We start from the raw sequence: 14,583 nt of genomic DNA on the forward strand, positions 1-14,583 counted from the left end.
TGTATGATTTGTTATGCCATTAAGTGTTAATTTACAGTGGGGCTTGGTAATGAAAAATTTGTTTTTGACTACAGCATGGCAAAAGGCCTTATGTAGCTGTTGACTGTGGGGAAAAATGTTTCCTTGATATTTAATATATCTAGTATTTATATATTGGGTACCCATGCCTGTGGACTTAAAACAGTTAGGAGTGACTTTGCTGGTATATGGAAGTAGATTTCCTACATGTCAAATCACATTTCCCTGCCACTTGTCATTGCAGTAATTTTAAAACTGTGAGCCCAGCCAGGGCACAATAACTCAAATTTGAACTCCACAATGGATCTTCAATTGTTTTACAATTGTTCCTAGTCTGCACGCATGGATCATGGACATATATGTTTGTGAATATTTAACAGGCCTCTGGACACACTTAGGTTGGTGCCGAGCTTGGTGCAGCCCTAGAGGAACCCAAGGGAGATCCCAAATAGAGTCCATCTCTAACTCACAAAAGTGAAGTGAGGCATGGGCCCAAGAGGATTGCACATCTTGTTGATGCTTATGAGCAATCCCAACTCCCATAGGTAAGATGCCGACTGTCTAGCAGGGAATGCAGGAACATGAGTATCTGCTGGTGCTTGCAGAGTGGATAGGAGATGGCAGTGCAAAAAGAAAGGTGTGGAGCTGTGAAATTGCATCTCGCAAAGCTTTACAGCAGGATAACAGACTGCTAGTCCTTGCGTCAAGGCCTGAAACCATTGATGCTGGTCTGTTGTATGAGAGCCAGTAGATAGTTCAGTGCTGATAGGACACTTTTAAAAGATGGGAAATTTGTCTCAAGATGCAATAAAGGTGTTGTCTTTGATCATGTGAATTATTACCTAATATCACTCTTGGATTGCCTTGGTAAATTCTTTGGGTGATGTCATCCAGAAACTTCAGGAAGGGGCTTCTGATCAAGGCTAAGACTAGATTCTTGAAGGGCAATAGGACTTTTGATCAAGCTTTTCAGAAGTGTACTCATGAAATCCGTCCACCTTAAAAGTCAAACTAAACATTTTTCCTAAAATTTAACGAGTGATTTAACACAGCTCATAGGCCACCTACCCGTTACTTTTTGTATCCTGCTCGTACCAAGTCAGATCAAGACCCAGACCAGTCCCCACAGTTGCTCCGGATTAAGGGACATTGTCATGTCATCTCAGGCGCAATGTAAAGATTCCCAGTGAGCTGAGGACTCTTTTGGCTCAAGAACCAACTAGCTGGAGACCCTTGTGGTTGTTTAAATATTTAAGATCAGCCTGTAACTCAGTCTTGAGCTGGGTGGGTGACCTCGATTACAAAGTGGCTGTGCCAGATGTCCCATTATGACCCCTTTTGCCTATCTCCCCTTCAGACGCAGAGGGCATAAAACTGGGGGGTGCTCAACCCTGCCAAAAAACTGAGGGGTGACCCTAAGAGCACAGCTGCCATCCAATCAGGGGTGGGATGCTTTGGTGTGCTGGTCTGGTTTTCTGGGTGCATTGGCTCAAGTTTTTCCCATGTAATTGATTGGGTGTCTTGGTAAGTTGCTTTTATGTGAATGTCTGACTTATGACTGCACATTCCTTTCAGGGTGCACTTGCTTCAGTTTACTTTTTGAGTCACTGTCTAGTTTGCTGGATGTATTGCTTTCATTTTTCTTTCATTAAACTGTTTGACTTGCTTGGTGCTTTTATGTTGGTGCCTGCATGCTGAAGTGTACTCTTCTTCAGTTTAAATGTATGTGACTGGCCTGTTGACTAGCACCCTGCTTTCAAAGTGAAGGTTCACAGGTTCACACTTGCTTTAGTTTACTTTTGTATGGTTGACTGCATGCACTGTTTTGCTGGATGCATTGCTTTAAGTTACTACTTGATGCATTGCTTTCAAGTAATTGCCTGTCATTTTCCTAATGCTTTGTGAAGGCTGTTTCCCAACTGCTGTGCAACCTCTTCTACTCTTAGAGCTGAGATTTTCATGAAAGTCTTATAGTCTGAATTCAGCACCTGAGCGTAATAGGACGAAATGTATGAAGCTCTGTGGTTATACTGAATAAGCAGCTACCTATGTTATGCCATCTATTAATGTAATAACTGCACTTTCACAATTGCTTTATTAACCTTCCTGCTTTCTCAAATTTGCTTGAAAATGCACGATTTTTCTTCAAAATTTTCTTGGGGGAGTTATCCACCCAAACCCCCCTTTAGGGGTTCGGGCTCGCTCGCTGCGGTTGCTCGCTACGGTGCAAATCAATTTGCGCCTCACCACTTTCAAATGTCACCCACCGCCCCTGGCTTTCACCCTGGGGATGCCCAGTAATGGGTTATCTAACAGGGGAATACCAGGACAGGTTCCCTAAGCAAGCGCTTAGAAACCGGTCGGTGATACAGCGCTATATAAATGAACTACATTTTACATTTACATAAGTTATAGATTGTTCAGATCTTTAGACATTAATTTACAGTTTCCCTTATCGTCAAGGTTCTGTATCTACAGGTTTCACTCCCGCTTTTTACCTCTCATATAGTTTAGTCAGTTTACGATCTTACAATTGGGGTACAGCCACTTACTGGCACTGGTGTCATCTTCCTCGATCTGGTGTATCCCAAAGAGATGCAGACCACTTGCAGGGATGTTCTTCTTCAAAGATTCTGTTAACAGCTTGTCTAGCGCCTCTATATTGTATGGCACTATCTTGAAAGCCTGGATGTGCATAAAGAAGAAAAACAGACATAAAACTCATGTAGAATACAGAGCAGTGAAGTGGGGTCTCCAAATACTCTTGCAAGCCTCTGTTTGGGAGAGCTCATACAGCATTCTCGTTCTCATAGTCAAACATAAGAGATGGGGCAACAGGCAATAAATAGTGGCGGCTGGTGTCATTTGAAAGTGGTATGGCGTAAAAGTTCAAAATGAGTGCTATGGCGAGGAAGCATAGTGAACGAGGCTGACCATCGTAAGAGGCACATGGAGCTTCAGCCTCAGGTAGCTCCTGCCCCTCAAAGCTGACTGGTGATGGAAGACTATGCTAAAGGTAGTGGAGAGGGATAACAAACAATAAGATAAAAGTAAACCATGCTAACGGCAGCTGTAACAGAAGGCACAGTATGGTGGTGGAAGTCCATGCAAAAAGGTAGTTTCATGTGATAAGGCATAGTATAGTGATGAAGACCATGCTTAAGGCAGCTGTGAGGAATACAGTGCAGTATAGGCTCTCTCTCCCTCCTATCCCCACTCTGTCTGCAGCCCCCGGATGCATCAGGTCAACCATCGCCCGCTGTGCCTCTGAATGTACGAGTGATTGCCAACCATACATTACAGAGTCAGGGATGCAGAGATTACAGAACAAAACAAAAACAGCATATCTGCATGGTAAAGAAAAGCATCAAAGTCAACTTGTCAATTTGTATACTCAAATAGGCGTTTACCTAGATTCAGTAACAGGGAGCACAGCAGCAGACAAAGCTTGGCCAATAGCAAGAAACAGTGCAAGCAGATGCCATTGTGCAGGTTTCTCTCGCTCGCTTTCTCTCTCTCTCTCTCTCACACATATAAACATACAACAGGTATAGCATATTCTTCCCTAATACATAGATCCGGGTAACACACACACTACAAGTGACCTAAATTCCTAACAGCTGAAGTGCCTGCAATAGCAGTAAGGGTGTGCCAGAGGCCTCTGGCAATATACCATATTATCTTGTGGTACCCAAAATCATAAACTCCATTAAGTGCCTGTCAGACCTATATTCTGACAGTCGGATCCATTTACCTCGAACGATGAATATGTGGCAGACATATTGGCTGTTCTGAAAAATGGAAGTGAAGCAGTGGTAGTGCATCCATTAGGGCACTGGGGCATTGCCCCACAAGCCGCCCGCACCCGCAGCTCCCTCTGCGTCTCTGAACTTAAGTAAACTCTCAGTTTACCTAAGTTCGGAGACACTGAGGGAGAACAGACAATCATGTCAGTCAGCATGATGTGGGACCTCCCACCCCCTTCAGAGTCTGAAGGGGGTGGGCGGTCCGGCGTCATGTTGACTGTCAGGCATTGCCGTTTATCAAAGAAGAGAGAGAGGACTAGGTAGCTAGTCCATATCCCCAGGGTTTATATGTTTAACACCTTGGCTGCTAGGGGGTTTTCCCCTCCTGTGCTGAAGTCTGATAGATCCCATTGTTCATGACAAGGTCAACTTGTCAAATGCACAGCGCAGGTAACGACCATGACGAGCTGACCTTGACATGAGCATGGAAGGGGTTAATCAATAAGGACTAGCCTGTTTATGAAGTATTTTGGCAGAACTCAAAGCTGTATGATGAGGTGTAAACCATTAGATTTTTTCATGAAGCCCTCATCCACCAACCTAGCTGGTGGCATGCTTCATCATCGGGCCCACCCAGTGACACTGAGTATGTCCCGGGTGTGCTTCAACGCCTGGATACAGCAGAGCAGGTATGTAGCTGAGTGTGCAGTGTAGTGACGTGAATAGTGAAAGTTAAAAAGCTATACAGTGGTGCCAGTACCCGAGGGTTAATTAGACTTCAATAACTGGGCCTCTGCTAACGTTTAAAAAGGAAGGTGGATGTGATAGGAGTATATGTTAGGGCCTCCTGCATCCAGGTGTGGTCTACATGTTCCAGCCAGGCCTTTGAGTTTAAAACTGGCTTTCCTCGGGACCATTAACCCCTTCGCTGCTTGGGTTATTCCCCTGCTGTGCTGGGGGGAGGGGGGCGCGCACAGTGCCAGAATGCTCATGACGAGCTCAGCTCGTCATGGCATACACCTCTCGGGTGCTCATGACGAGCTGAGCTCGTCACAAGTGCATTGGCTCCCGTGGAACGCTGAGCACAGCAGGGGAATTCTCCCAGCACCTGAGCGTTCCACGGGCCATGACGAGCTCAGCTCGTCATGAGCACCAGAGAGGTGTATGCCATGACGAGCTGAGCTCGTCATGAGCATACAAGGGGTTAAATAAGTGAAGGGGAAAGTAAGTGAGTGTGTTGATGGGAAAATGTGAAGCACTCTCGAAGGTGCTCTACGTGTGCGAGGGGGATTCCCTCACCAAGCATAACTGGACATAAATGTATGACAGACAAGCATGCAGGGGAGAGTCTTAGCATGGTAGCTGATGTTCACAACAAGGCGTAAATGCCGATTTATAAGGTGCAGTGTAGACGATAAAATGCGGCAAAAGTGTAACCGTATTGGTGGTACAGTTAGAGTGAATGTTTATCGGGATAAGCATAAATATTTATAGTGGGTTAGGAAACGTAAGCATTACATACAAATAAGTGGTGGGTACAGGAAGGGAAAAGTATCCTCACTCTGGTGTTTTGCCGCAAATGCCCAAGGGAGTAGTCCGGCAGAGGTTTTGACCCTAAAAGATGAAAGGGCCAACGGTAGTTAATGACCTGCAAAGGAAAGTGGCTTACCCGGGCTGTTGCTGAAGCACATGTTACTCACGTTACTTGCGGTCGAGACCTGCGGTGAACCTGTTGTTTCGTCACGGACTGGCTCGGGGTCTCTGGCGGTCTTAAGTATTACCCCTTTTCTTTTGAATCACCTGTGTTAGGGAGGACACAGAAGAGAGACTGCCTGCCCATGACAGGCATTGTCAGGAGCAGGCAGCAGCACAAGTGCGCATGAGTGGGGAAGGTTGGCAAATTTTTCCGTCATGCCCAGTCATGCATACTGGTGTCTGCTCAGACTGGCGCATGCCCATTCAGAGGGCAAGTGTTGATGTAATTTAATGATCCTTCATTTTAACTGAGATCTATCTGCATGTCTGTCATCACCACATAATGCATTTCATTGTTACGCAGATTTGTATTTGTATTTGGTGTTTGTTAGGCGTGTGTATCACCTAAGCATGGGTGAATTTTGCGGATTTGCGAACTCGCAATCCGCAAAATCCGCGAATTCTCGCGAATTTGCGGATTTTTTTCTTTGTGTTCGCGCGGGTTTCTGCCAGTTTGCGAGGGTTTTGTACAATTTCGCAAACGCGAACTTACCTGTCGGGTCGCAAGTTTTGCGAACTTGTTGTTTCTACGTGTCCAGCCTGTTTGGGACACTCTTCTTCATCACTGCCACTCTCTGTCACCACTGCCACTCTCTGACTACTCATGCCACCCTCTGGCCCACCCATGCCACCCTCTGTTTCATCACAGCACCCTCTGGTTGTCCAGTGTATATTATTGTGGCAAAGCAAAGCACACCTTCCCTGCCCCAAGTGACCTGAATTAATTTGGGGCTGATTAATGTGTCACAGAATATTTTTTTAGCTGGCACCTGCTTCCTTAGTGCTTCCTGATTAGTGATCTTTTGCACTTGCTAAGTGCTTTCATTGTTGCAAAATTAGTTACAACACCTGCCCTGCCCCAACTGACAATAATGAATTAGGGGCTGATTAATGTGTCACTGGATTTGAACTTTCAGCCTGGCTCCTGCTTGTCTGCCTTAGCTGTAATTCAGGACCTTTGTGTAACTATTCTGAGGGTCAGAGCAGGGTCACATAATAGTTGCAAGTAGGCAACTGAACTCTGGAGGGGCCCCTCAGGAAGCACTACAGGAAATGGCTACTAATGATGAGCTTGAACTTTTGAACCTGGTAAGTAGTTTCAGTTTTGCTAAGATCGTATTTCTGCAATTTAGCGCTTATTCGCGGGGCGCGAAGTTGAACTGGGAAGCCGCGAACTCACGCGAACAGTGCGAGCAAGCCATAAAATCCGCTGCTCGCGGATTTGCGGATTTTGTGGGAAATTCGCGAATCTCGCGGATTGCGAATTTACCGAAAATCCGCAAAATCCGCGAGCGTAACGGATTTTCCGCCCATGCTTAATGAGAATGTATTCGATTGTTTAACTATTTGCAATAGTGTGTGTGCTGTTTTGGTCTTGGCTTTTGTAGTTTGGTTTGCCCTGTTCCCATCATGCACTGGGACAGGAACAGACTAATTTGCATACAGCCAGGTTCTGAAACTGGGATGGTGCAGTGAGCTAAAAAACGGTGTTGGATCTAGCCCTGATCTCTTGACTGGGTGAGAGCTTTCTGCTTAATTCAGAGACTCTATCCCTCACCACCCCTTGTTGTAAACTGTTTTGGTCTAAGGCAGCCAGCCCATTACAAGAACAACTTCTGGTGGAAATCCCACTAGTATACCAAAACGCACTACGAATTCAAAGTATTACAATTGAAAACATTGTTCTCCCTGCTTAATTGAGGGTATCTGAAATACAATACTAAAGAAACAAGTAACTGAACACTGTACACAATTTAATGTTAAATTGTCAAATCATTTTATATGTTCATTAATTTTAAATTTGATCAGCAAATAGTAGTAAATACACTGTTAATTCATACAAAAAACAGAAAAAATGATTCTTGAAAAACTGTACATAAGCTGTCACGATTTAACTGAATGGCCCAATGCATTTCGGGACAACTCCCTTCTTCGGGGGCACTATGAAAGAAATTTATCAAGAAACAAGATGTTAACTCTCTGTTCACTCAAAGAACAATATATTATATTTCTATTTACAAAAATATTACATGGAGACTTAAGCAATCAAGTGAAATCTATTCAAAAAAGCAGTTCTAAGTACTGTTGCAATAACACAATCAGATACCATGCGGTCGCCTGATGGGTTTATAAATAGGTCAAAAAGAACCCCAGTGGATAATCTGTTTGAAAAGAATGAAGAAACCACCTCTAATGTTGACCTCCACCAAAGAAGAGCACTTTAAATAAACATTGATTTATATAAGTCTTAAGTCGTGATGCACCAGACAGATGTGTCAGTTAAGAACCCATGCCCAAGCGAAAATGTGCTCTATCTCAAGATAGACAGACTTACTTATAATGGTAATGTTAAATCTTGAAACAATTGCTGTTCTTAGGTTGCATCTGCGACTACTTGAAAGTCCGACCTGAGATAGCAAACAGTACCACTAATTAAGATCAAAGTCACTACAAAGGATGTTGTGTGCGCTGACACGAACGATTTTCTAATCGTTTACTAACATTTATTGAAACTCCTTCTTCCAGACAAAAAAACGGTTACTTGTATTTTTTACGCTACTGTCACTATGTAACTCTATACACTTATGTAAACAACTGGATGAATGTTTCTCTCTAACAACACTGCTAACAGCCAAGGCATAAAAACATCATTGCTGCTTAGTCAATGAAAAAAATTATTTTAGCTAATACTTTTATGAAACTCACCAAAGTTTTAGCGGAAAGCAGCTTCTATGTTAGTCATTAACTGTTGTTGCCAATAGAGACAGCTTTATTCTTGTGGCGTCTCTTTAACCCACTCGCTAATCTGTCACTGCACTCTGCAACCGGAAAAAACGCGGTCACCAACTGAAGCATTTCTGTTGCATGTTACCACGTAAATTACTTACACAATCTGTACTCACCCTGAACTGTAGGTGTCTACATCTACCCAATTCGGCTGATGGAAAACCGAGAACCCGTCTGACAGTCTGGTGAACAACACTCACCTTCAAAGAAACGATGCAGCCTTAGTCTATTCCACTCTAGCTCCAGACAACCGAGACGGTAAAGGTCTGCTCCGCATAACAAACGAAGTGCCCGCCAACTATCACCGGACTATTTTTAAACCCACGCGGGCTTCCGATATTGATCGTAAACAGAGAAAGAGGACTACTGAGCTGACTCCTGATCTTGATAGTAAACAGAAAAAAGGACTCAATTTCGCCATCTTAGAATTGTGTGAATAAAATGATAAGATGCCTAGCTTCTATATGTATTTCCCAAAGTAACCTCACTGTTATAATTGCGGCGATAACAAGGTGTCATAGACAAGAAAGGGGCTGCTAAGTTGCACCATCTAAGAATAATTGCGAGAATATAACGACTTAGGGAATTACGGATAGCCTGTTAAGTAGGTGATAGTTACCATGGATACCTGCAAGCTGTGACAGCAACATCACGTATTTTACTGCTTGAACTCCATCTGATAGTTATGCAAGCAATTAAGCTCGACAATCGTGTTTGTGTGACTAATGAAAATGAAAGAAAGAAAGAATGGAGCGTGGCAAAGAATTAGGTAGAATGAGAATGGAAGGATGGATATGTGAGTTAAAAACAACAACAAAAATGAGTGACATGCACTCATAGCGTTAAAGCCAAACACAAAAGAAGCCATGACTGTGAAAAACATTATTGTGAGACTCGAAAAAAACTCAAGAGAAACCTAGTGCCTTGCTTAGAATATTGACCTACAAATAACCCATGTACATACTGAGTTGAGTAAATAAATACAAAGAATGTCACAATACATTTACTCTCATAAAAAGCATTGTAGCTCGATCCTATCATTGAGCCCATCGGGTGCCAAAGTTTGCATGAATTTTATCCACCACGCTTCTCTTTGTGATAAACGTGTTGTGTGGTTAATCCCTGGTTGAATTGTGACTATTTCAAGAATGGTGAAACGCAACTGTGCAATGTTGTGATGATGTTCTAGCCAATGTGTTGTGAAATAGGATTTTGCTAACTTAGTGCGAAATGTACTTTTGTGTTCCGTGATGCGTATTTTAATCTTTCACGATGTTTTGCCCACATAGAGAGAGCCACACGGACACTTGATAGTGTAGATGACGTCAGTGCTGTTGCAATCCCCATTATATCTCAGTGCAATGGCTTTACCTGTGTGCGGGTGGTGTATTATATTACCTTCCATCACATTATTACAATGCACACAATTGTAGCATTTACGCATTCCTCTGTAATGCTCTTCTGTTACTTTAGTCTTGGTTGAAAGAATGTCCTTGATGTTTTTACTACGTGTATACGCAAAAAGCGGTTCCTCGTCAAATAAACCCTTAAAGTCAGGCTCTTGTTTCAGAAGCTGCCATCTTGTTTTGATAACTTTTTTGATCATTGGAGATTTGGATGAATATTTAGATACAAAGACTTGTCGATTGGACTCTTCTTTTGGCTTAAAGGTCAACAAAGTGTTGCGATCTTTAGACTCAGTCATGTTCCGTGCTGTTTCTAGAACCTCCTGTGGGTAACCACGTTCTTTGAATTTCTTCTGTTGTACTCCAAGAGCAATTTGCAGCTTGTCATTGTCAGAAATGATTCGTTTCACCCTCAACATTTGTGAATATGGAAGATTTCTTATCAAAGATGGAGGATGAAAACTTGTATATAACAACAAGTTATTTCTGTCTGTTGGTTTCGTGTATACCAGGGTCTCCAATTTGTTATTATTTTGGCTAATCAGTACATCCAAATAGTGAATTCTTTCTTTATTGATCTCATAAGTGAATTTAATCCTCTCATGTTTGTGATTCATATCTTCTATCGCCTGTTCTAACAATCTTGCTGAGTTCTTCCATACCAAAAATATGTCGTCAATAAACCTAGTGTAGAACACTAGATTAGACTGGGGAAACATGGCGGCAGTAGGCTGACTGCCGTAGTGCTCCGCTCCAACCTCATGTGAGCGCCGAAGAACTTACCCGTTTTCGTTCCGCCCGCGAAATAAGTGTCCCGCTTTGTTTGCGGTGCTAATTCTTGAATCCTTTGGCCTTTTTCTTGTCTGGGTCGTGAGCTGCCCTCAGCAGGGACTGTCGGACTCGTCCGTCCACTGAGGCTTCTTTGTGGCGTGGCTTGGGTCTCAGCTTCGATGTGCTTCATCCCCAGTGAGAAGGAGGAGGCGGAGACCGAGACCAGAACCCAGAAACGCCCAGTCAGAGCGAGTGCAGGAGAGCAGCCGGAGCCAGCGCTGCTTCACTGGGGACAGGCCGCCCTGGAGCTCCGAAGGGCCAGGCACGTACGGAGTCTCCGTAGGGACTCCCACACCGGCACACTCAACGAGAGGGAACCCGTGTTCAGTGCCAGCGCCAGCACTAGTGTTTGCCCTGCATCAGGTCCCCTGGATACGGGGGTGGACATAGGCTCTCCCCAAAGCAGTCAGCTGGTGGAAAAAAACATACGGATTGGAGGTAAAAGGGAAGCATGGCGATAGGAAGGGAGGGAGTAAAGAGAATCCTTCTGAGGTCCCTTCTAAATTAATGAAAGCGGTTAGTGCTTCCAAGGAGAGACCAAGCCAAGGCAAGGATTTAACTAAAGGACAGGGGAAGGCAAAATGTCCCCGCAAGAAGAGAGGTAAGAGAGCGGAGCTTCCTTCACCTTCACCGGAGAAATTAGCAAGCAGCGTATTAAAAGCATCAGACTCCTTAAAGGTCCCGGGTTCTGTTTTTGGGGAGGTCTCTCAAGCAGCAACTCGTGTTCCCTCTAGCTTAAATCCAGAAAAAGCTTCTTCGTACCTTTCATTTGAAGTAAAGCCTAAGAGGGGGAGAAAGTGTAATAAGGCGGTCAAACCACCTCCGGCTTCTTCCTCTAAAATTACCCCCTCTCTACGTTCATATTTTAAGGTGGTCCCTCAGGTGTTGGAAATAGGTCAAGAGCGTCCACTGAAGGATATTTGTCCCACAGGACCACAGCTTGTGAACAACATTATGGCGTCAACAGAGCAAGGCCAGGAGCTAGATTTGATGCAGGAACTTCCCATTAGCCCAGTGGGGGGGTCACAGGATTTGGGTTCTGACGCCCATCTGAACTTAGATGAGGGGGGTGCAGAGGGGCAAACAGCCTTACCAGTCCCAGAACTAGCCCACGAAATAACTGCAACGGCTAATATATTGGCTCACACTTCAACTCTACCCCCTCCATCCCCACCTACATCTTCTCAAGGTGAAACTTGGGGTGAAGATTACTCAATCAAAATAACAGAAACTGATAATATCAGTAGGAAGAACAATGAGGCAGCAGATAGGTCTTTACCTCCGAGGCCCTTTTTAGCCCCAACTTATCTGAAGGCGGAATGTTTCCTATCGCTGAGGAAAGCGGGGGCGCAGATTCTAGTTTTACTCCCATCTCCGTAGCCTCGATTCAGCTGATGTTTGCAGCGCTATCAGCTGAGATTAAGCGAGGGTTCGAGGAGTCTGCTGCTAATCAAAGAGAAATAAGAACCTTTTGTGAATCCCTAGACGAAAAGATTGTTAGCCTCTCTGTAAGAACACAATCCCTAGAAGAGACGGTGGGTCAGATATCCATGCGTGCTGAGAGCGTCCAGGACGATATATTGAAATTGAGAAGAGAGGATACTGCGCTATCAGAGAGAATGGAGATTGTGGAAAACAATGCCAGACGCTGCAATATCCGAATCTTAAATGTACCGGAGGGAAGTGAAGGAACAGATATCAAAGGCTATACTATCGCGTTGCTAAAAGAGTCTCTCAACCTTCAACTTTCAAATGAGGATCTCACCATGGATATACAGCGTATCCACAGGGACCCATTTAGGCGTAACCCGCAGAGAACCAAGCCGAGGAAAATCCTGGTGAATTTCCATACATATACCTTGAAGAACAAATCTTGACCCTAGCATTAAAACAAAAATCATTACCAGGCAAAGGTTTCAACTACCAGATACGCTCTGATCTGTCTAGATTGACTCTCGACAAACAATGGGAGTTGGGTAAAAGAATGGACGCTTTTCGTGGACTGGGTGCCACGGTGCAGATGGGCTTTCCTGCTTCCCTCAAAATAATGCATGATAACAGTCAGTCAGTCAGTCAGTCAAAAACTCTTTATTCGATTAATTAAAATCATAAAAGAAGCAACATTACATACATACAAAGTAAAAATATATATACATTTAAAAACAGACATCTATGTACATACATACATTCAATGCAGATTATATATTGCAACGTTCATGGGGTGTTAATTAATACAAATTATCTCCTATTGTAATTAAAAACCACTATTAAAACAGTACAAATATTAAAAATTCTATTCCACGATTATGGGGAAGTGGTTTAGATCAATTTATCTGTAGGGTTCTTTTGTTTTTAACTCTGGCTGCAGCCACCAGAAAACTAGCTACGCTGAAGATAACTCGCACATTGTTCAGTAATTGCAAATACAGTAGTGCAGGCCTCACCTGCAGGAAACCCGCTTCTCGTAATATGGGCAGCAAGAATTTATTTCGTGCCACCGAAAATTTGTCACAAAACATAATAAGGTGAAGGGTGTCTTGTGTCGAGAAGTTGTCGCAGGAACATGGTGGAGAATCAGCTGGTCTTACCCCAATGTTGTTGATCTCCCAACACAAGATGAATAAGGTTAAATCTAAACCTTGTAAGCAAAAAGCGATGGTATGGCTTTGTTACAATCCTGAGGTAGGGTTCTGTGTGGGGCGAGGACTGCAGAGCATAAATGCTTCTTACTCCTGATTTTTTGAGTTCTATATCCTCCCTGTCTGCCTCAGCCATGATTTGAAAGTTCTGCTTAATCCATCCCAAATCCTCTTTCTTGATACCCTCTGGGGTGGAAAACACGTCCAGACGTCCCAGCCTGACACACGCCGCTCTAACGTATGCCAGCCATGGGATGCTAAGTGCTTTGTCTAGAGCCAAACAGTCTTTAAGGATGAGATGATTAAGGGTAATGTCCTCATTTAGCCATGTCTTAGCCCAACAAATCAAAGGTGCTGCCTTAAGATGATCTGTGATATATCCCATTCCTAGTTCACAGTGTACTGCCATGGTTGACGATGAATGTGGTACTGCCAGCAGTGATCTAAAAAACTTATTTTCTACCAATTGAATTTTATCCACATTGGCATATCCCCAAATCGGTGCCCCATAAGACGCAATGGCCCGACACTTAGCCTTATAGATTTTGAGCATGGGTTCCATGGGTTTCGCTCCCAGTCTTTTAGCAAAATTGAAAAGCCCTATGGTGGATCTAGCCACTATGTTGCTTTTGTGCTTCATCTGGGGACCCCAATTACCTTTCTCATCGAATAATACCCCCAGATAGGTAAAGACTGGGACCCTTGCGACTTCCGCCCCCAGGCATCTAAAGATATTAACATTCCTAGGCTTCCTGCCGGCCCCTGCAATCATGACATGGGATTTTTTACTATTTATTTTGAGGTCAAGGGCTTCCATAAATTTTCCAAAGCTGTCCAACAGCCTTTGTAGACCCAGACCTGTACGAGCAATGAGAACGGCATCATCAGCGTACAGGAGGACCGGGATACCCGTTCCACCTGCACTAGGGATGTCCGCACCAGCCTTAGCTAAAGATTTTTCCAGGCCATTTATATATATCGTGAAAAGGAGGGGAGCCAGAATGCAGCCTTGTCTGACTCCCCGTCTCGATCTAAATTGATCCGTGCACCTGCCGTCCTGTGTAACCCTGACTGCCGCTGCTAGGTCCTGATGGAGAGAGGCTAAAAAATAGACAAGGGGAGCGTCAAGACCCATCTCTAGCAAGATACACCACAATTTAGAACGGTTCACCATATCGAAGGCTGATGATAAGTCCATGAACCCCAGATAGAGGAAGCCTTTCTTTGCCACTGTGTACTTGTTGATCAGGAGATAAAGATTCAGACACTGGTCCATGGTACCCCTGTGCTCCCTAAAACCGTACTGGAGATTTGAGAGGAACCCCCCACCATCCAGCCAATCTCCCAGTTTCTGTAGAATGACTCTTCCCATGATTTTAACGGAAGAATCCAACAGGGAGA

The 14,583-nt window shown here is 44.0% G+C and overlaps 1 protein-coding gene across 3 annotated transcripts in view; it reads right to left on the reverse strand.

Moving 5' to 3' along the window:
• PIK3AP1 (phosphoinositide-3-kinase adaptor protein 1) overlaps positions 1-14,583 on the reverse strand; it is a 1,689,354-nt gene that overhangs the window by 970,180 nt on the left and 704,591 nt on the right. For all 3 annotated transcript variants that reach the window (XM_086922323.1, XM_086922324.1, XM_086922325.1), the window contains one exon: positions 2,571-2,703. In XM_086922323.1, the coding sequence (XP_086778449.1) occupies positions 2,571-2,703 (133 nt within the window). The remainder of the gene's footprint in view (positions 1-2,570; positions 2,704-14,583) is intronic.

This window comes from Lissotriton vulgaris, chromosome 5 (assembly GCF_964263255.1).
Source record: "Lissotriton vulgaris chromosome 5, aLisVul1.2, whole genome shotgun sequence".
In the NCBI taxonomy this organism is placed as follows: Eukaryota; Metazoa; Chordata; class Amphibia; order Caudata; family Salamandridae; genus Lissotriton; species Lissotriton vulgaris.